The 23668-nt window shown below is 40.8% G+C and overlaps 1 protein-coding gene across 1 annotated transcript in view; it reads right to left on the reverse strand.

Moving 5' to 3' along the window:
- Positions 1-197: 197 nt before the first annotated feature.
- The window catches only part of LOC139698579 (AF4/FMR2 family member lilli-like), a 106635-nt gene continuing 83164 nt past the window's right edge, over positions 198-23668 (reverse strand). The window contains exons 6-17 of the mRNA XM_071597422.1: positions 16627-16675; positions 15928-15983; positions 14471-14777; positions 13148-13285; positions 10175-12093; positions 8533-8938; positions 7239-7561; positions 6791-6985; positions 6067-6144; positions 5856-5952; positions 3723-4251; positions 198-2771 (exon numbers count right to left, since the gene is read on the reverse strand). Coding sequence (XP_071453523.1) covers positions 2662-2771; positions 3723-4251; positions 5856-5952; positions 6067-6144; positions 6791-6985; positions 7239-7561; positions 8533-8938; positions 10175-12093; positions 13148-13285; positions 14471-14777; positions 15928-15983; positions 16627-16675 — 4207 coding nt within the window. The 3' untranslated portion in view covers positions 198-2661. The remainder of the gene's footprint in view (positions 2772-3722; positions 4252-5855; positions 5953-6066; positions 6145-6790; positions 6986-7238; positions 7562-8532; positions 8939-10174; positions 12094-13147; positions 13286-14470; positions 14778-15927; positions 15984-16626; positions 16676-23668) is intronic.

Here is a 23668-nt window from a genome sequence, read left to right on the forward strand (position 1 = left end):
TCTTTCTGTCTTACATATTGTATGTATTCATTTCTATGCACAAGGTACTGGTTGTTTTTTAATACAAGAAGGTCACTTCTCGGCAATTGTAATTTCATTTGTGAATACTCTCCGGCACACCCATCGTCATCGATCCCTCAATTTGTAAAACCATTATGCCCTTTTCAAATAACAAAATCATCCTGGGCAGTTCGTTGATTGATTGGCCTCTATGGGACCAAGGCAACAGCATCCATATAGCAACTGTTATGTGCAGGCCCCAGATATATATATATATATACTGTACCAAAACGTTTTAAGATTTTGAATACATTCAATTTGATAACCATTTCTGGGCTCTTTCTATGCCCTTACGATTAGTCAATTCATATTTTAAAAAAAACAGGATTGCTATTAATCAATCTGCTTATAAATATATTGAGTCCCAGCCGAACAGATGGCAAAGTACAGTACATTTTTTTTTCCAGTCAGGCACAGTTGATTCGATAGTGTGTGCATATACTTTGTATACAGACCTTTTTTTATTAAAGGGGGGGAATCCCAAAAGGAAAAAAAAATATCCACATTGTCTCCAAGTGACCTAGTTTTTATCCCTTAGTTCAAACACACAAATTGAGTGAGCTGAGTATGATTATAAAAATATGCCATTTAATTCATCAACAAAAAGTTACCTAAAAGTTTGGATCAAATGCTCATTATTTGAGAAAGCGTTGGCCTGGTACTGTATGTACTTTTCAATTTCACCCATGAGATATGTGGGCCAAGGTATCATATGAGATAGCCAAGCCTTTACATCATTTCGGGACTGATGAATTGGTAAATGACCCAAACCATCTTTTAGACCAAACAACTAGAGAACAACAATAAACCTAAGGTAACCCTTCAAGTCCATTGCCTCCCATATACATATATACATGCATATATATATGTATATATCAATATAAATATATACGTATATAAATATTAGAGTATATACATATATACATCTATGTATATACACGCATAAATGCATGCATATAAAAAGCACTCAAGTGTCATTTAAGTACCATATATATATAATCTACCTGGATCCCATTGGAAAATCCAGCAAGAGAATGAGATATTCGGGCAATGTCAAAAACCTGTCACAAGGGTTTCCAAACACTGATGATCAAGTATTAAGGCATTTGTGCTAAATCAATGACCTAAAACAACGTATAAAAAAACCAAAAATTTAAGTAAAGCACAAAAATAAAATGTTTCAGTTCTTGACAAAATTGCTCTTTTTCACAATAATGGATTTTTTTTTCAAAATCAGTCATTCAGGTTGGGCCTCAAAAAGAAAGTATTTTCACTGCCAAGGCACAACTAGTGCCCTGGATCAAGCATTTTGAAACAAACACTGGATTTTTGTCGCAGTCAAATGTCATTGCATATTGCATGGCTAAATCACAAAGGCACAAGAGAAAAATACCTCTTCCCATATGCGGCACATCTGACATGGTTCTTCTTAAGGATAACTGCACTGATGGAGGAGGGATTTGGTTCGTCATGTCAACTGCCCAATAAATACTCAAAAGCCAATAAATATGAATAAATAACTAGGAGCTCTTTCCAAGCCTCCATGGATCATCAGACTTGTTCTAAATTTTTTTAAATAAAAAAATAGTTACCATGTATTGTGCATACACATATAATGTGATCAACATAAAACTTCTTAAAATCCCTCAAAAATAATTTTCGGAGCATGAGAAAACAAAATTTTAAATGCTTAATGGCAACACCAGGATGTAACTAAGTGTCATACAATGAGGAACTTAATTCAAAATTCATGTAATTTGAGACACAGAGCAGAAAAAAATTTTGCACCCAGCAATCGAGCAAGAAGGGCCAAATAATCAAATTTTCAGGGTCATTTGCATTTATTTCATGGAGGTCTTGGGAATAAATATTGAGCATTGCAAGTGTCATCGTACAATACCCCCTCCTCATCGACATTACAACCCATTTCCCATGCCAAAACCAACCTTGTTAACGTGGTGGCACATTTCTGCCATGTGTATAAACCTATATAAATAATAACTTTTCTATTGACTCAGTCAAATTATGCACAGATGCATGCAGACACACACACACACACTCCCTCACGTCCATGCTGACACATTCACACGCTAACAGTTTTTATCTCATAATCCATTATGACAATTCTTTCTTCAAAGTCATGCAATTGTCGAATGAATAAAAAAAGGAGTCAATTTGTAGTTCTCTCTCATGGCTAGGGTCTTGGTTCTTCTTCAACTCCCGTTACCAAATCACAGAACAGAATTATAAGATTGGTGTTTCTTGTAAAGCCACCTTGTTGGTGTTTCTCTGTACAGAGGTGATGCCGCATGCATCACCCATCGAGGAGGGATGGATGACAAGTGGCACGGAGAGGTTTACTTCTTTTGCCTGGCACGGCATGGCTTTCACAGCACACCATTACAAGTCACGCCCAATCCAGCTCCCCCATCTGACATGTCAACATGGAACTCTCAATCAACACTACAGTTTTTTTTAATATGTACAAAAATATACAGAGCATTCTTTGTGATTGTGTTCATTTATCCTTTTTCCTGAACTATCACCCCCTCACTCTCTCATCTGGTCACTCCAGTGGGGTTCACTGCAGTACATTAGGTACTATACACCTTTCAGCCTCCTTATCCCCAGTCGAACATAGTTTACCAGATGATGGAGAGAGCTGTGGAAGGTCAAAGGCCCATAACACTGGTCAAGTTCCATAAAGAATTCTGGGAAAGACAAAGAGCAGAGAGTCGAGGATTACACATCAGAACATCACTTTCACCACTAAGGGAATCTAGTTACACAGATTATGTACCAATTAACACATGATTAATTCAGAGATTAATGGAGAGGACTCTTTCTTTCAACATTTGTGCGATAAATGAATCTTTTCCTATCCAAATTGGATTCATGACATGCTTTTAATTGTTAACATGATATAAATGTAACCTTAAAGCTGAACAGCTGTCTTTTTCCACAACATTCCAGTATTATCATTAATAATCTTTCTGAGGGGATAATCCATAGCCGAATAAATCCTGTATTACTTAAAAGTTTTTAAAATTATTAATACTCATATGACACATAGTGAGGAAATTGATTGAAATTGGTGCACAAGCTGGGAGTACAAGTTACTGGGTGGGCAGTGAATTGGAAGCCTTCCCTGTTATGAGATTAACACTATTGCAGATAAGAAATTGATCCCTGAAAAACCTACAACTGGATGCTTTCATTCATTATTTTATTAGTGATGACTGTTCTGAAACTCGTTGCCTGTAAGGTCACGAATAAACTGATTTGAATTCTGAATTATCCCAGCAAAAACAATTCATTGCGGTGACATACTGAAACATTTTGAAATTTTTTTTTTTTTACTTTTGAGTTTAATTCTCTTTCCCTTTATTAACATGATTGGTTTCAATTTTTTTTTCTGCTGAAAGAGCGTCAACTATTTTATAATATCCCAAGTCAGTTCTCATTCTAGGACCATGAACTTTGTTTTAGCCACCTCAGTGACAAACTAAACAAGGAGAACAGACTTAAGTTTGGAATATTGACAAAGCTTGAAAATCCTTCCTCCACCAAGGTTTGGAAAATGTGAAGATGATGTCGTCACTTTAACATTTCAGTGTTTCAAGGAGTGATAGACAACAAAAGAAGAGAAGTTAGAGACTAACCTCTCGAGTTCCCTTTGTAGACAAAGTTGTCTGCTTGTTCCCACAAGTCATGGCAGCTAAGCAGGTAGCTGAAATGTTGGTGTTGCTTTTGCATGGCACTGTGAACGCCAAGGGGCACTGACACGCAGGGCCCCATATTGGCCACCGGTGGTTGCTGGGGGGGCAGGCCCCCACCCAGGATCCCCGATGACGAAGATGCTGCTGCCTGATTGTGTGGATATGGCACCACCCCCTGCGGTGGGGGTGGGGGAGGTGTCCTGCCAACCCCATTCGGACCACACGTTCTACTGACACCCACCGCCAGCTCACCACTGCTGTACCCAGACGACTGACTGCCAACAGAACCCACCGACCCCGCTGGTGATGGTGTGGGCGACAGGGGGGAGGGAGTGCCAGTGGTACGGGAAGGGGCACCACCTCCACACTGTGCTGAGGCACACGAGACACCCGCCAAGTGATGCCCCCCAGCCTGACCATTTGGAAGGTCTTGTAGGGGTTGCTGCAGTGTTGGTGGTGCAGTCATTGGTGGCTATGAATAGAAACAGTTGGGCACTTAAAATAACATTTATTACAGTCAAGGCAGAACCACGTGAGGCCATAAGTGCAATGCACAATGATTACAGCCTGTTTTGCCACAGATAACATATGCACTACCTACAAAACATATGCATAATGCATTTTGCATAAATAATACATTTGGCCATTTTGGTGAGCAAACATAACTTTGCAAATTTTCTTTACAAAGAACACAAGGCAATTTTAAGGTCACCTACCGGTTACGGTAGGTTTTGGATGGACACAACTACCAAATAAATATCTCCTGACAAAAACAACCCATCACCCTACTTACAATGCAATATACATACAATAGTAAAGGCAGAAGATAACATGTCACTTGAGGAATTAATCACGTTTGAAAAGAGCTGGCAAATCATTATTCTGGGAAAACACAGGTTTGAGTTTAGGTTGCACAGAGGGATCACATTGGATGTGATCAATTTATTACCTTTCCCCCTTATTTAATTTCCCAAAGGTTGGGGACTAATTATGCCTATCTTACAGCTAGTGGGGAGCCAATACACCAATGTAGTAAAACAACTTGTTTCTAAGAATAAATAATCCCCAAGATGATCATTTGAGACATTTAACTATGGATTCCTAGACCTCTACCCTTCACCATGTGCATTGTGCAACTCTCCATAATAATTATCATGATTTTTTCTGTAGTTTGGAGGGTATTGTTTTTCGATATCAAATTACAAGAGAGGAACTGAGTCAAATTTCAAAATTCTTTTTTCTGCGATTCCAATGTACATAGTTTCACAAGCTGTACCTTTCTTGGAGCACCTATATAAACACATCCAGTTAATCAAAACAATGAGGGGTAGAAATAAGGTAGAATGTGACTACCACTAAAGTGTTCATCAAATACTCATCTATTGGATCCACTGTAGAAAGAGCACAGAAGTTTGTTCAACAATTCACAATAACACTATTACATTTAGAAACAGATACCTCGTGCATGCCTTTCAACATCTTTACTCTTTATTTATCTCACGGTATCAAAGAATTAAAAATTTGAGAGTTACTTTAAATGAATGCCACTCATATCCCACGCATCAAAAGTCTAATAATCATTGGCCCACATTGATTTAAGCTTCGCAAACTTTTACTATCCCTCAAAATAGGTTAGCCTCATTAAACATAAGTTAATGCTCCGCTAACATGAGTCGCAATTAGCAATGTAAACATTCTGCACACACATGCCTCCATGCACTCAAACTATCCAATTTTGTGATTAGATGCACAGTCTTTGGTCACAATAATGATATTGCAAAACGAAATGAAGCATTTAATGCATGTGTGAACATAAAGAAAGACACCACAGAGAATTTCATGCTCACCATAATGCTAGGCAATATACCTTTATTTCTCCCTTACCTTGTTAAGCTCTCATTATCTCTCTTGCGGATAACATTCTCAGCTTTCCTTATAGATTTTACAGCTATTTAATTAACCCATGACTTGAAAAAACATCAGGAGAAATAACCAAGCACACTCTAGGACACATCAATATATTTAGGCATAGTTATCAATAGGCATTAGCCATAGATAGCAAAAACTAAGAATTACCTTTTGCTGATATTCTGCTAAGATCTTTTGGTACTCCTTCACTTCATGCTTCTTCATTTTAAACAACTTGAGATGGAGGAGAGACTGACACCGAAGACTAAATCAAGGAGAAAAAACCAATTAGACTCCACGTAAGAGCAATGCATGAAGTACGTTTCACACATGAAGTCTTCACTTGATCTTACATAATTGACAAAGAATAAAGCCATACCTTAATACTGCCAGCTTGTTGTCTATACTGCCTTGCTGAGAGTTATTTTGCTGGTTTCGGAATTTAGATGAGATATATCTGGAAACAAAAGAGTTAGTTATCTCAAGTGCTAAAGACATTTGAAAATTACCCTAAAATTTTTCTGTTTAGGTTAATTTAATCTCTTTTTATGGTAACTTATCAAATAAACAACGCTACATGAGATTTAAGTATTGACATTTATCTGATGGTTTTCTAAAACATTATTTTGCCACAATTACAAAAAAAATTATTTTTTATAGGATTTTAATTTGACCACTTATTTCACTTTATAGGATCACATCTTCTCAACAAAAAGCTTCAGTACACCATTAACAGTTACTTTGTAACATAAATAGAAAATTGAAACATATATACTCAGGTTTTAACAAGTATAGCATTCATCTAAGTTTCACAACTAAATAATTTATTTCATCTTCAATTTCCAAAGCAACATATCCCATATCGAATGAAACTCATGGCAAATTTTCGGTGTTAAAAAACCAAGGCATAATGCAAACCATGGCACTGATGGGAACAAACACCAAATTAAAAAAAATTTTATTTCAATTGTGAAAAATTCTTTTGTAAGGAAACCTTTTCCTTTTGGTGGATTATTAAAAAAATATGAATAACATAAACATAAGGGGCTAAAAAAAAGTTTCATAATTAGATATCTCACGTGGGAATAAACAAATATACATACTTGATAAGGCTCAAAGTGTCCTTGTACATGGTGAACGCAGCTTTTTCTGTTATGCTTTCATGTTCCATAGCATTTCCTGTGAGGAGAAAGTACAGCACTGCCTCCAGATACTGCATGGCTTGGGCTGTATGGTCAGTCTCACGATCTGCTCCATGCTTGAGTCTTTTCGCCTCAGTCAAGTACCTGTTCTGGTCCCTGAAGCAGAACATAAAATTTGGTTATCTACTGGAAATGTTCAAAGTTTTGCAAGAACACTGACTGACCATTCAAAAAAAATTATTGAGATTACAAATCCCAAAATTTCAACCATGACACGTTACAGTAATAGCAAAAATATTTCAAAATTTAAAACAAAATTCATTCAATTTTGACTCTGTGATGATCAGAAACAGCCCAAAATATAATCCAAGCTAAATTTTGAATAAAGAAGTGCAGAAGAACATTTTACCTTTCTTGTAACTCTGGGAAGTCTTCCTCGGACCTTTCAAAATACGAATGATAAACCTTTTGGTACGGGAGTGATGCAGAGGTGCGATTGCTGTGGGAAGTGGTTGAATCCCTCCACATACTGTCGACACCCTCCTTGTTGCTAGATGAAGGCAGCACGTGAGGTGAGCAGTCCGGAAGATGAGACGGTGGTGTATGAGCCCTCGACTCCTCAGCCCACGGTACCTCAGGATCCGTGACACAACTTAAACTGCCTTCCCGGTCATGGTTGGTGGATGGTGCATCTGTCGATGCGCTTGGCCGTGGTCCAAGTTCCATGAGGACCTGAGTTGAAGAAAAACAAATGTTGAGAACGTTCTCCATTAGGTTCAGTTTTGGCATTAACAAGATGCACCATGGCAGACAGAAACGCTCTAAATGTGGCATGTATCTCAAAGCCTACCACATCACCTTAATATTGATCAAACATTTTTACTTAAAAATTGCAAACATTTTAATATCCAGCTCCAAAAATTTCCCTAAAGCTAATTTTACCATTCTGTTAAGAATTATTACAATACACCATTATTTCAAAAACTAACTCTCATCATACCCTCAATGGCTGTCAAAAGCATAAGGAATTCAAATACTAACAACAAGTTATACTGAATGCATTGCATTACAATGTCACATTGCAATTATACCATGTGAATGAAGCGTTTAAAAACACATGATTATCTACAAACTGTATTTGGTAAGCTGATTCAAAAACCAATGTTTTGTTAAGAACTGTTCAAAAAAAATTTTAAGACCAGAAGTCAAAACACGGACACTATTAATTAAATAGTATTTATTAATCCTTAAGGGCAGGTATTCCAAGAGAGATACATTAATATCAATGCAATCAACCTATATACAAGTGTAATTACTCATGAAACATTAAATATTAATCTCAATAAATGCTCAAAACTCAAAATTGAAGTTATTAAATCTGTAATAAATCATCTCTTGCTGAGTCAAACTCAACAGAGGGAAAACATACCTCATTTGAAATGTCTTAATTGTTTCTCAAAGGAAATCAGGGCATGTGAAAATTTTTTTAAAACTCTATGTTACTTCCAAATTCTTACATTACAATTACTCCTATGAAACTGTATATTTCCTAAGGCATTATTCACGATATTTAAAATATCCATAATTAAAACCTTAAGGGCCCTGTGACCAACAAACACTACTCCAACCTGAACACAAGCAATTTTACCACCAATTTTAGAAAAACAAAGCCAGCGAATGTGGATCGACACTGTCCTGCTTACCCGACTAGAGACCGTTGATGTGTTGTTATCCTCTGCCACTTCCTCACTCTTCCTCTTCTTAGCCCCTTCCGCATGGTGTGGAATGCCCAACGATGAAGACGAGTGATCCTGGTGTTTCCTCTTCCTTTCCCGCTCCTTGCGATGACTCCTCTCCAGGGAACCTCGACCCCCACCAAGACTCTCACCCCCTGGCCTGACCACGTCCACACCTAGAGATGACCTTACGCTACCCTCCTTGCGACGGCTCGTCCCCGACGAACGAGAGACCCGGCTTGAGGATGTTGTTGAGGCTGAAGACACCGAGCCAGAGCTTGGCCTCCTCTCCCTGGCACCCCCCCCACTCAATGGCTGCAACCGCGATGACACTGGAGTAGCATCATCCTCTGCTAACCTTGAAATACCCTCCCTGAAAATTTAAGTGGACACCATTCTAATATGCATGGCACGACTGCTAGGTTTTAAGCGCTGCAAGCACAAAATGTAGTGACCATGATGCTTTTGAGACTATGCATATATCATGCATATACATACCCTAGTCTCAATGCTTACGAGTAAATATATTCATAAGTATGGTGCTCAAAGACGTTAGTACTTCAGAACCTGATTTGAAATTAATGGAACCATAACCACAGAGTAATTAACACACAGGTTGGCTTAATGGGTGAAGATGGAGCACGCCATATACTAAGCCTCCCCCCAAGGCTCTCATGCACCCTGCTATGAGGCCTGCGGCAACTGATTTTATCACATTAAATTTATTTAACCAACCATTGTTTTGACACTTTGGCCTTTATGAGTGCTGTAACCACAGTCAGTTAAATATGAGAATTGAGAGTAAAAACTTAATAGAGTGATTTAAAATAACATGACGAACGTAAATAAAAACAAAGTAAAACCTGATGATAATTTCCTATGTTCATTTTCATTTCAAAACTTGCAATTCTTAAAATGCCATTGAAAATAAAACAAAATCAAAAATTATTATATTAATAACGAAGCATTTGAATTATTTTTCAATTGGAATGTCTTAATATTTTACTTTAAGTATTTCCTCACTTTTAGAGATTTTCCAGAATCATATCTGAATCAAATATCATGAAAGATTGCGATAATGCTTCTTAACATTTTATTCTCATCATATTTATTTTATAATGTAAACAAATAGCAATTGCGGACAAAAGAACTCCATGTTACACAGGAGTAGATACAATACAAAATGTAAACACCAATTTCTACATAGTTTCCTCCAAATGCATTTGTTGTTAATATAAATGTACCAAAAATGCTTAGAAAAAAGAAAAATAGGAACTCTGGTTAATTTTCAATCTGATTATAAAACCTCAGAATAATAGGAAACTACCATTTGTCATAACATCCATGGTCATGGGACTGCAATGCCCTTAAGATAGGGGTTAAAAAAATCCTATACATGCATTACAAATGAGACTATCTTTCATCCCAAATTCAATATCAAAACAGGAAAATAACTTTTTCGTGCAATTAATTAAAATTATAACAGTAATCTAAGGGAACCACATGTTTTCCATACAAACCATTATGCAAAGGGCATGAATGACTGGAGAAAATATTTAAGGGAATTAAAAAGGGATAAAGAAAAAAGAAGACAATAATGGCCACTAACCCTTTTGTTCGTTCAGACGATGTGACTACAGCTGCACTGGAACTCTCCACCTCAACAACTGCTGGCCTGCGTTTCTCAGAGGGCAAAACAACATCCATTGGCTCCACTGACTGAATGTTGCCCATTAAGTCCAACCTCTCCTCTGAACTGCCACGCCCCCCAAACAACAGAGAACTTTTACCATTATCAGTCGGGGACAAGGCTTCTCTCTTGGAGCTGCCCCTTGCCAACTCCATCAGGCGCGAGAGCAACCTTGCATTGCTACTGGATTCACTCTCAGTCCATGCAGCTGCACCTTGCTGAGGCAGAACAGAATCCAGTCTTGTCAGGGATATCCTGCAGATGATACTAGGCCTCCCCTCCTCGGTGTAAGAGAGGGGAGGGATAGGTAACACTTCATCTCGCGGCCTCAGGTCCGTGGGGTAAACTGGGGAGGGAGCTATCACAACCTTGGGGGACACCACTTCAATTTGTGGGGGAGGCAACACCTGGGGTTTTGTTATGGAATCCGATGGTGCTTTCGTCTCAGGAGGGTCAACATCCTCTTCCCCAGTCCTCACTGAATCCCATGATGATTTACCCCCACCACACTTCCCACCCTTGGCTCCCCCTTTCCCACCGCCTTTCCCACCCCCTTTCCCACCCCCCTTTCCGCCCCCCTTCCCACCGGCGCCACCCTTGGCGCCCCCTTTTGCCCCACCCTTGGCTCCCATGCCAGCACCCTTTTCCCCACCCCCCGTCGTCCCTCCCTTCCAGAACAGTTTCATCAAGGTGTCATTCTTCTTCTTGTCCTGGATCACCTTCCCATCCACGTCCAACTTAGGCGGGCTCTCCTCCTTCTTTCCCTTCCCCCCCTTACCCTTGCCCAGGTGCGACTGCGAGGCGGCCGGTGCCTCCACTACGTCCTCGTCCGGCACCCTCCCGCTGCCCCGACCCCTGTGGCCGCTGCCGACGCCCTTAGCACCCCCACTGACCACGCCCCCCTCGGGAGGACCGTGGTCCGAGCGCACCGGGGACGGGGACGGCGATGTTGTCCAGCCCACGCGGGGGCTACGTCGCACCGACGCGTGCCCCCGGCCTCCCCGCGGCGACTTTCTGGGCGTCACAGGGGGCGCGGCGAGCGGCGGCGACGCCACCGAGGGCCGGGACGAGCCCGGAGTCCGTCTGCCCACTTCCACCACCACGTCCACATCCTCCGAGTCACTCTCGACCCTCCGGTTCGACGCTCCTCCACCCTCCACAGCCTCCGCCGCTGACGATGAAGACGAGAGGCACTCCTCAACGCTCTTCACCCGCAAGGTGCTACCGCCCCTCCGCCGGTGCCCTGATGCCCGTTCCCCGTCCGCCGCGCCCTTCTTCCGGCGCCTCCGCTTGGGCGACGGCTCGGCAGCTCCGCGGTTGCGGGGCGCGCCCTTCCGCGATCGCGGCGGCGGTGACCCCAGCTCCCAGTCGGAATCGTCCGAGTCGCTCGAGATGGGTGGGTGCTTGGGCGGAGGGACCCTCGAGGGCTCCGGGGGCCCCGGTCGGGGTCCCCCGGGGCGGCCCGCACCTCGCGTGCGTCGGTTGGTCGCCGGCTGGACCGCCTCACCGTCTTCGTCGTCCTTCACCGCCGTGACCGGAGTCCTCCTGGGCCCCGAAGACCTCCGTCCGCGCACGGGGACCTGGTCGTCCGAGTCGGAGAGAGCCGAGAGCAGGGGCTCTGGGGGCTTCTTGACCTCATCCAGGAGCTCCTTCTCCTCCTCCTCATCCGTGTCGCCGTCCTCTAGTTCCCCTTCCTCGGGCTCCTCCTTGGGCGGCGGCGGCGGTGGGGGAGGCGGCTGCTTCTTTTTCTTTTCCGTCTCCGACCTGTCCTGCCCCCTGCCCCCTTTAGTGACGTGCTGTTCCTTCTCCCCTTTGCTGGAGGTCTCTTTAGTTGGTGGCTGTGGGGAAGTTAACAAAACATAAATATGTGACACCACATGGTGCTAAGAAATTAGGGACTCTGCATTATCCAAATGAATACTATATGGAATCAGGTGAATTATGAGAACTTCAGTAAGAAGCTCATTTCAAAGCAAACCAAAAGGTGATGGAATTTCTCTCAATTAGAATTTCTCTCCCAAGTTTACAAAAAAAATAACTAAAAGGTAAATATTGAATGTAAAATATGAACTAGTTACTTCTTCATATTTACAATTCTATTGCTTAAGTTTTCGTATAATTACCAGTACTTTCAATGACTAACAATAACGTATTCATGATTCCCTCATGATTTTAAAAATTCTAATATAAAATGAGAACTTTAATGGTTGAAAGTAGAAGGATAAGTAACTTGGTTTGACACCTAATTGCCTACTAACTACCTGATTCTTTAAATCTAACAAATTTACCGACGTTTACATAAAAACGTAGTTATTCCTCCTGGAATAAAGGAAAGTAATGGATGTAAATGAATAAATGAATTTCTCATTATAATATCCAGATGGAAAATAAAAGCAATGAACTTGAGTGACTGAAAAAAACAGAAGAGCAGCAGGAAACAAAATGGGATGATATTCATCGAAAAAGAACAAACTTATTATTCCGCAGAAACATTATGGTAGAACATTAAGACTGCTTTCTTTCAATGGAACATTTCTACTAACTGAAGTCTGAAGCAGCAAGAGTTTAAAATGAGGTACAGTGACATGAGACTTGTAAGATATGCCACAAAAAACAACAATAATAATATTTTGAGCATTGAACAATGCTATGGAAAGTGACCCCAATGAAATGATGAGAGTGACGAGAGGAATTTGGAAGAAATAAAAAAAAACAAGCAAATGAAGGATGATACAAAGTGGTGGTGAGGAATGGTTACGAGGCGTGGTAGAGTTAATAATGAAAATGAAATAAATAAAAGAGGATACAAATGATAGCATGGAGTGAACGATGATATGGGGAGCCAAAGTCTAAAGCTGGTCGAGAGACAGGGAGCCCTTGCACAGAACTCACCCGAGACGACTTGGCAGGGGTTGTATTGGTGGATGGTGGCTGTGGGGATCTCCCGTTCTGCGCACCAGAGGATGAGGTTGGTGTGACGGAAGAGTTGAGAAAGTAGCGCAAGTTCCATTGCGGGCGCTGTACCTCCTCCTAGAAACAACAGAGTCCAAGATTCTTGTGACTGGATCTCCATTTTCGACATCAACACATGCTTAACCCTTGCGATGGCTACAATCATCCACATTAAAACATCTTAATTAACCACCTGACTTCAAAGCAAATGCAAGCGAGAGTAGGATAGCAACCATTTATCAGGCATCACTTCCATTTAAATTCTCTGGTTGTTAAAAAAACCACATGAGAGTTACCATCACTACAATGTGGAAAGAAAAAGAATATCTGATCAGTATATGTGAAAAAATTTATTCTCTACAGAACAATTGCTCTGCATGCCATGTAATATTGCAAATATTACATGTTTATAATTTCATGGATTTTACTTATTGGACATCAAATATTTACTATTTCAATGCATCAGGTTTAGCAATAAATGTATGCATTGATAAAAAGGACTATTTCAACAGCTATTTCAATTCAGAGCTAAATAAAGTGCAGAAGTAGCTTCCATAACCCCAGTAATCTCCAATAAAAATGGACAAATTTAATATGATGGCAATGTACTATTGTATTTCATATTATTCCAATATACCATAGATAAGATGTTCTCAGAATCCTATCAAGGATTAGAGAATATTTCTGCTTATGGCTGCAGCAATCATCAACAAAAAAAATTACCTCATAATGACATTTTCATTTGATGGAAGAAGATTCTTACAAATGAAAGAAGTGTTATATAAACTTTGAAGTCTAAGAAAATTCAGAAGGCAAAGTGTGAAAGTATTAATATTATTATGCTGAAGTTTATATTCCTATTTCTTCAATTAGACAATCTTGAATTATGCCAATAATGTTCTTCAATCCCCCTTCATTTGTGAGAGAAATATAGTCAAGGTTAGGACAATGGCATAGCATTAACTGCACTGAAGTTGGAACAATTATGGAGATTTGACATCCTGATCTCAGTTTATTTTAAATAAAATGCTGAGGACCAGAACACTATTCAGCCTTTCGATTTATACATGAAACCATTACCAACAAATCAACCAACATTTCTTGACCCAATCTCCAAAAATACTACATACTTGAAATTTAACAAAATAAGACCTATGATATTGATCTCAATCACAAGCAACATAGGTGACCTTAAATGCAATCACTAGACAGCAAATGATGATGCACATCTGACCCATATTGCAACAACTAGGCACCACATACCTCTGCTTCAAGTGGGGGATTTTGAGGCGGGGATGACCGAGGAGATTCGGGCCTCGGGGTCCTGCACTGCGAAGGCCCCTCATCCGGTGAATCAATCACCTCCCCCTCTTCATCCTCACTTGTGGTGCATGACGATGAGCAGGAACTTGTGCCCCCTCCACCGCCACCCCCCCCAGGGTCCTCAACTGCTGGCACTTTCCCACATCCATCCCCGATGGATCCTTCACCAATTGGTGATGGCAGGCGATCCAGGAGGGCAGGAGGATTTAACACTGACCTCGAGATTAAGGGGTTGTTCGACAGTGACCTGGAGTTTAAAGGAAATTCAAAATGAGCACAGAGAACTTCTCCCACAAGTATCCAAACTGGGTTCTTGAAGTGAAATCAAAGAGTGATTGTTTAATTTATAATTTTTAAGTGGAAAAATAAAGAGATTAACTGAGGAACAAGTGGATCATAGAAGAATGCAGGCAGGATGCAGTGATAATGGAGAAGTATGAAAGATGTTTGCCATTGCTAGTTGGGTCATGTTGAAAGAATAGATTGAGGGTGGAGTTACCAGAGGGTTTGAGTGAGGGAATGGACCGAGAATGATATGGGTGAATGCAGTCAAATACTTTAAAGATTATTAGAAGGCTAGGGAAAAGGAAACCATTCATGAAACAAAGTATGAATGTGACAAGGAAGAATGAAGTAAGTTCCAAAGGATAGGGCAGCATGGAGGGAAGCAAGAGGAAGTAAGTCTTCTTTCAAAACTTAAGGCCCGACTTTTCTTGGCAGTGCCAACTCGGAAATGGAAGGGCATGTTGGGGGTGTATGTGTGTATCACAATTTAAGAATAAGTTCCAAATGATTTTACTAATGTTTAAGAATGCATTACTGGAAATAAACTATATTTGTGACAAATAATCTTTTAACTTCAAGATTTGAATTAATTAACTTTTACATTTGCAAAAAATGAGATGCAAACCCTACTTTTTTGTGAGGCTAAATGTTAGGAATTATACAATAAAATGTAATAGAACTAACAACTTCACTATGCAAAAAAGCATAAGGGGGGCTGACTACTTCAGTCATGGGAGAGTAACGTCATTAATAAGAAGAGAGTAACTTAAAAATCCTCGTGGATAAACAAAGGATGACTGTTTCATTGCACAATATGTGAGAAACATAACCAAAGAAATCATAGAAGAACTGGAAATACAATTAATATTTGGTAATTGACATTACAATTCATTTTCACTAACTTATTAGTTCATAAATATTGATATGCAGATACAACAATGACTGAGAACTATTAAGATATCTCATCGGGAGGAATATTCAAGAAAATATCACCAAGCATAATGGTGGAGGTAATACGTAGTGAACAACTCGGTCCCATTTATTAGCAAATATATGCATTAAAAACAATTAACAATCACAGAAAAAGGTGAAAAAATTCTTTAAATACTTACGAGGCATCACTATGTTTGGTTGTTGAGGCTCCACTTCTATCATTTTTAGGGGGTGCCTACACAAAAAGAGAGGAAACAACATGGATGAGCTTCCCAAAAATTGCTAATTAAGAATTTGAGCAATGCAAAACTGAAGCCATTATCAAATTTTAATTTGAATCCCCCATTACACAGTGGCGGGTTTTTTTTAATGTGCCACTAGTATCACGCCTCTAAGTGACTTTTGATTTCCAGTTAACCCATGTGGATCGTGAACAATTCAGTCAATTCAATTTGTGTAGTGGGGTCGGATGGATCCATGGGCCCCATATAACACAAGCCCAAATAAAACCCAGGAATGCGAGAAATTGCGCGTGGATCCAAAACAACCCTTTCGCGGGCGATTTAAAAGTCAGGAGTACCAATAACAAAAGAATGACTAATGTAAGTCAGGAGCACCAATAACAAAAGAATGACCAATGTTAAAGTACTGACAAATATATGCGCATCAAATCCAAGTATTTTAAGCTTAACACAACTTGCCAAGCTTTCTCTTGATGAATAATTCACAACGATTTCAACCATTATGAAGACCCACAAAAATTTCCAGAAGACTAAACAGCGGCGCCATTGAACAGAATTCAGTCTGAAGAAGTTAATTGAATACATGTATCCCGCCAATATTAAATTTAACAAAACATCAACGATATGCACACTCACCTCACTGTCATCGCTGTCCTCGGAGAGGCTGAGGTCCCTCTCAAGGTCCCTGAGAGAAGAAGAAAAAAACAACATCAGGAAAAACTCAACCAAAGAACGACAGCAACATTAAAACTAGAAATATAACCGGGATATTCTTTCATTGAAAATCGTACTACTAGTGGCCCACTTTGAAAAATAAAGGCGGAAGAATTACCGTGCCGCTAAAAGCGAGATCGAAGCATTCAATTCCAGTAGTTTAGTCATTTAAGGGACTAACGCACTCGCTAGGCGTAATTATCGGGTTTCGCCCGAGGTAAACAACGTCGAGAACACGTCAAAATCCGAGAACGGGAATGCAAGACCCCCCTCACACTGGCGAGTAATCCAACTGTCACACACGATGGACGCGAGGCAAAACCTAAGAGCTCCAAGCCGCCAGAAAACAGCCCCGCGAGGCACCAAACGGGGAACGAGTGATAAGGGGGAGCGAGAGGGCGAACGTCCGGGGAGGTTGGGCAGTGAGCTAGAATGGGCAAAGACGAGGAGATGGGCGGGATGATAAGTCGAAAGGAGTTGAGGTAGTAGACTCGACAGGAGGGGGTTGGGGAAACTGGGGAATCTGGTGGGGGCAGACCTCGGTGGGTGGGAGGCGGATGGTCCAATTGGGCAGGTGGGGTTGTTCCGTAGAAACGATTGGGGGAAGGGGAAACTCCGAAAGGTATACACACACACACACACAGAAACGCTACTACTGTCTCAATGATCAGCACGGCTGTCATTTTGATATAATCGGGTTTTTAAATTTATTATTTGTACGATCAACAATACAATTAATAAATTTGCGCTCATTCCTGCTTTTCCCGACACGTACTTGTTTCCGCAGTCCAAATAGTCTAATGGTAGAAAAACTAGTGACTACTAGAATTGAGTATTCACTCCTACGACTGACGGATTCAATTTTTACCCCACATGAGGTCTCAATAAAGATAGAAAAAAATTTCTCCGCCACCGGGAAAATTTCAACTGTAATAAACATAATTACAAGATACCAACATCGAAGTTGATAGAAGGTTGAAGGGGGTGGGTGATAACAGTCGTTCTCCACTGAAACAATATATTTAACTCTTAGTGAAAAAATTGAGCATCCCCGGATGCCGACTTGGCCAAGGGACACACTTCAAACGGCATTTTTACTCATACCTATTGTGCTTTAGCCACGAATTTAGTCATCACTGAAAACTTACACATGTAAAAACTATTACCTTATCTCCGCGATTCTTCCCCATTCTAGGGCATTTTCCAATAAATCAACCTCGGCCTTAGTCAATCACTGGATTTCAATTCCTGATTAACTTCATGTGCTTTTTCTTCCAAGGATGTCTAATGCAGTTTTTAAAATATCAGATCATGAAGGCGGGAGAATGGAATACGAAGGTTGAGGTATCTTCCCAGGTAGTTCGCAAAAATGGTGGCGTATGACTTCGGCGAATTTTTTTTCGACGAAAAAACCGAATTTCAATAATGCTAAATGTTGGTCCAATTAATTACGTCCCCCCCCTTTATTCCGACACACTCCCGGATAACTATCATCAGATCGAAATATGAACAGAAATAATTTTTGTTAGACTTCGAAACATGCCCAGAATTATTAAATGAAAAACTGGAAATCGCAGTCATTCCGCGCTATGCATCGTCAATTGTTAAACCTTCGCAGATTAAGAACATTCACTCAAGACTGTGAATATTCCTTGAGATGCTGACTAAAAGAAGTCCTTTGGGGAACTAATAGTTAACATTTCCGATCAAAAAAATAAACATTCTAGGAAAATTTATTCTTATGACATGATTCCTCTTCCCACTTTTCACCACACGCCGAATAAATGAATATTAAAACATTCGCATCACATTTTCCAATTCATTGCGTGGTTTTAAAAACTGATTTCAGCACCATTCAAAGTGCACGACATAAAGATTATATAATTCAACGTCTGTGGAACAGTAGAATCATGGAATGCTTCAATAAATTCACCTTACTTATTGAAATCAATCGATTGCGATATCATTTTGGTGAGAGGAAAAATTCTGCGACTTGCCGAGAATTTTACTATGTCTTCAATCTTCATTGTGATCCGGAATGATGTTAGCGTAACCTCCGAGGAATTTTTTTCAGTAACTGTTGAGTGGTAACGATTGTCGTAGAAGTATAGTTTGTGGTATAAACAGGAAAACTTTTGAAACAAAAAAGCAAATCCCAACAAAAAAAGAGGGTAATTTTTTTTTTTTTTTAAGTATCCAGTTATCTTAGATCAATTTTCCACCAATTCAGTTGTGATTGGATTGATATTGTTACTAGGAATTTGGACGGGAAAAAAATTGCAGACAACTGAAGACGAATGAGTTTTTGAAGATCAAGTTCAATGACCAGTAGGGTCCCATACTTCCTCTCAATGGAAAGGCGTACCTTCGACTACTGCACTATTATTTAGTGCGGGGAGAGCGTTCGGATTTGGGCACGGCAAAGAGGGTCCGGAAACGCGAGCTGGAAACGTGATTCCACGCCCTTGGCCCGGAATAATTGAATTCATCCTCGAGGACGATAAATTTAAGGACTGCCATTCCTCTCCGGGCGAAGTGTCGCGACGCGAAATTTTGCGATTCGCTTTCCACCGAATTCCCTTGATTTCCCGGAATGTGACGCGAGACCGGAATAATGGGATGTTTCTGCGACAGCAAAAATCGCAAACTAAACACGCGCACGGATGTGTGGCTAAATTAATTGACGGCAGGAAAACATCGGTTCGCGGCATACCACATCTTAGCCAAAACGAATTCGCTGATTCAATCAAAAAGGAAAACGTGCCATGAGATCCAAGTACGCAGACAATTAGCGAAACGATCCCCGGACATATGATGATGCACAGATTTCAATCTGTTTTGTGAATAGCTACACATCGCGAACTTCCCGGAAATCACCACGCAAAAAAATCGCCCATGCGAAATCATGAATTATTTCAGCACAGCCTTACAACGACAAGCATCATCGTTTTGGCAATAACTCCGAATGGAAAAAAATTACAGTTTATCGTTGTTGAGGTCAATAGCTACATGAAAATTGGAAGGGTAAAATTCTAAGAGCCTTTCAATAAAACAAGTGGGACGACAAAAATCAATGACCAGACGCACAATGGCTTTTTCGAAATGAATTGTCCATTTTGACGGAAGCACGTTCTGCCCTTTAGCATGCGAGGAGACTTCATTTTAAACATTAGTTTACCATTTACTTACAGAATATATTTTCCACTAAAAGCTTAACGGTCAGTGTAGGAGGTTTACCACTAATGCAGTCATATTTACATTATCTCTATAGTTACGTAATTAGGACTACCATCTAACCCAAAGGTTATCCTGCGACTGCGTTAAATACCACTAATAACAGTTGTAACGCAATCAGTAGTGTAAACGCAAGATAATTAAAAATTTAAAAATTAATTTTTCTTCATCATTCATTATGCCTTCAAATCTATTTTGAACATGGCATTACTTCAACAATTAGGATTATGTATTAACCGAATGAGAACACAGTGGTAGGCTTGCCAGTGCAACCGGCATTAATTTTGATAACCGAATGGGATAGGATCCCACATCGCACTACAGGTAGGTAATGCACGGCTAGTAAAATATAAACAGATTTTATTCTACGAAAACAGATTCCTTTCCCTTAACCGCCAGCGTTTCCCCGCAGTTTCCGTGTTCAGAAAATCACGCACTGACTGGGTCTAGTATGCACAGACACATCATCTGGATTGGAACCCGGGACCCCAGCGATCGATAGCCGAACACCCCCTCCTCCCGCCAACCACGCCAACCTACGTCGCACCCGTGTACACCAATTCACACCAGCCGCTCTCGCGCGCAGGGGATCGTCGCTCGTTTGGGTGCGACTCGAAACCGGCGATAACTCGAAGGGATAAACCCGGGAATGCTACGATCGAACCGCGTGGGAATCGGGAACTACGACTGAAATTTGACTTCAATCGGCCACGCATCCGATTGAGACGCGGCTTAAACAACATGATGATGACGCTTCCGTCCGCCGTGAGAAACTAGACCCATCGACTTCCTTCGATCGTTCGTCAAGTAGGCGTCATGTCCTTTCCGGTTCGCTTCTCTCTCCACTTCCGCCGCAGAGATAAGAAATGCCGAAAAATAATGCACTTTTTTTTTAATTGCTGCCGACGTGGCCGTGAAAGGCGATACAAAAATAGATGCTGCGTCGCGGGATGTTGTAAATTGGAGGATAGTGTTTATCCTAAGCGGACGCGACGACGACGCGGGGAATTAATGTGACGGCACGAAGCATTTCCCTCGTCGGGGCAACAATACCGAGGGTCATTACGCCACCTAAAGCATTACCTTACGATTTCGGAGTTCGAATAATTCCAGTAAAATTATTCTCGGTGTTCATAAGCATACGCCTCTTTGTGTCAGCACTAATGTAAAGGTGGCAACATCTTCACGCGGCACACCAGGCCGCCGGATACCGGACGGACGTCAGGTCCCCGAGTCTCAAGGTTAAGGGTTAGCGCTCTTTTAACAACATATTTATGTAATGTTATTGCGCGCACGTACATGCGCGCAATAACGTTACAGCACACGGATATTCTGAAGATATGACGAGATCACCAAGCAGAACAGATTTCCGATATAAGGTTCTGTTTTAGCGAATGTCCATGTATTGACTTATAGCTTTGTGAAACGGGCCCTGGGTAGCTCTGGTGTTTCCATCAACAAAATACAGTCATCGGCATTGATGACTGCTGAAGCACCACAGTTAATAGAATTTTAATGCGGTTAATAGAAAGTCGCACCCGACAAGGGAGAATCCGTCAAAGTGTAACATTGGGAAAAGGGTCCGTAACAGGAAGTTTGGCTCCACAAAGGGTTCTTCGAACTTTGCACGACAAAACGCGAAACCTACCAATCAAATTAGGTTCCCTCCGTTTCAACTCAAAATGCGTTCGTGGGCGGACTGTCAACTTTACGGTTGACAACAATGATTAAATCTTGTTTGCTAACTCATATAGGGATAAAGAGGAAGGCGGCATGGCGTAATACTGTAAGGGGTGCAATACATATATATATATATATATATACATATATATATACATATATATATATATATATACATATATATATACATATACTACCTTGATCAAAAAGTTCCCGGAATAACCACCGTGTGGCGCTCCCATCGTTCCGATTTGAGTTCTGTTTTTTTTTGTTAAATTGGTACATCTGTTGTTGATATTCCCTTTAAATCTTAGTGTCATAACTTGACATTTGCAAAAGTTACGTAGCCAAGAGTACATCTATCTCTGTGTGTGTTGGCGATTTTTTACAATTGCAGAAATGGATTTAAATTTGCAACAACGAACTTGTATTAAATTTTGCGTAAAAAACGGATTTAGTGGCGCACGGACGTTGGAAATGTTGGAAAAGTGTTTCGGCAACGATTCTCTAAAAAAAACGGTCGTTTACCAGTGGCACGAGCGGTTCAGAAGTGGTCGTGAGTCAATCGAAGATGATGAACGCAGTGGCAGACCATCGACATCGAAAGTCGGTGAAAAAATTGATAAAGTAAAAGAAATGTTGGTCAATAACCGCAAATTAACCATCAGAGAAATAGCGGAGGACTTGAACATTGCCTATGGATCCGCCCAAGACATTGTGGTTAATGATTTGGGTTTCCGTCGTGTAGCAGCAAAGTTGGTGCCAAAAGACCTCAATTTCATGCAAAAAAGAGACCGTGTTGACGTCGCAAAAGACATGATTTGCGAGGCTGAATCCGATCCCACATTCATCAAAAGGATCATTACTGGAGACGAGACGTGGGTTTATGAGTACGACACGCAATCCAGACATCAGGCAAGTGAATGGCGTTCACCAAATGAGCCGAGACCAAAAAAACCACGTCGTTTTCAGTCAAAAAAGAAGGCAATGCTGACGGTTTTCATGGATTACAACGGTGTAGTGCATCATGAATTTTTGCCAGAAGGCCAGACAGTAAACAAAGAGTATTATTTGGGCGTTATGAGACGTTTGCGTGAAGCAATTCGCCGAAAGAGACCAGAAATGTGGGCAGAAAACTCGTGGATTTTGCACCATGATAACGCACCGTCGCACAGTGCTATCATTATTCGTAATTTTTTGACGAAAAATGCAACAAATACCATCCAACAGCCACCGAATTCACCTGATTTGGCTCCCTGTGACTTCTTTCTGTTCAATCGAGTTAAAAAACCATTACGGGGAACGCGTTTTAGCAGCCGAGAGGAAGTAATGGAAAAATCGCAGGAAGCACTGATGGACATACCGAAAACCGAATATAAAAAATGTTTCGAGGATTGGATCAAGCGCTGGCATAAGTGTGTTGCAGTCGATGGGGATTACTTTGAAGGGGACAATATAGATTTAGATGAATAAACTTGTATTTTTAATTTTCTGAATAAATTCCGGGAAATTATTGATCAAGGTAGTATATGTATTACCAAGTGTCGCATGTGGTGAGACGAGGGTGGCGGAGAAGGTTAAAAGTCTGTGATGCAATATATTCACACTGCCTCGCGCCATTCAAGCAAGTTTGTGGAGGTATAGGCAAGATGAGAGGAATTAGCAATAGAAGCATTACTCACTCTTAGCAGAGTCTAAGGCAAAACAGGATTTTAAAGCTTCATAATCAGGTACGGTTGACCCGGGAATATAAAGCCAGCACGCACGGATTTACCTCGTAAATCTGACTTCAAATCAATGTTTACACGAAGCACTTCCCATAGCTCGCTTTCACTATTTCCTTACTGCGTCAGAATTCGCATAGAATTTCAGCCACAACGGGCTTGCCTCCCGAGATAAAGAGGAGATTGGAAAGATGAGACAAATGAGGCTTTATCTCTGAGACTTTTAACCAGGAGTGAATAATAGCAGAGGGAAATAAACGTGGTCCTTGAGCTCCTGAAACGGAGGGTCGTTTAAACGCGATAAGGTTAGTTCGAGAACCCTATCT

Source organism: Hetaerina americana, unplaced genomic scaffold (assembly GCF_022747635.1).
Source record: "Hetaerina americana unplaced genomic scaffold, ioHetAmer1.1.p SCAF_89, whole genome shotgun sequence".
NCBI classification, from domain to species: Eukaryota; Metazoa; Arthropoda; class Insecta; order Odonata; family Calopterygidae; genus Hetaerina; species Hetaerina americana.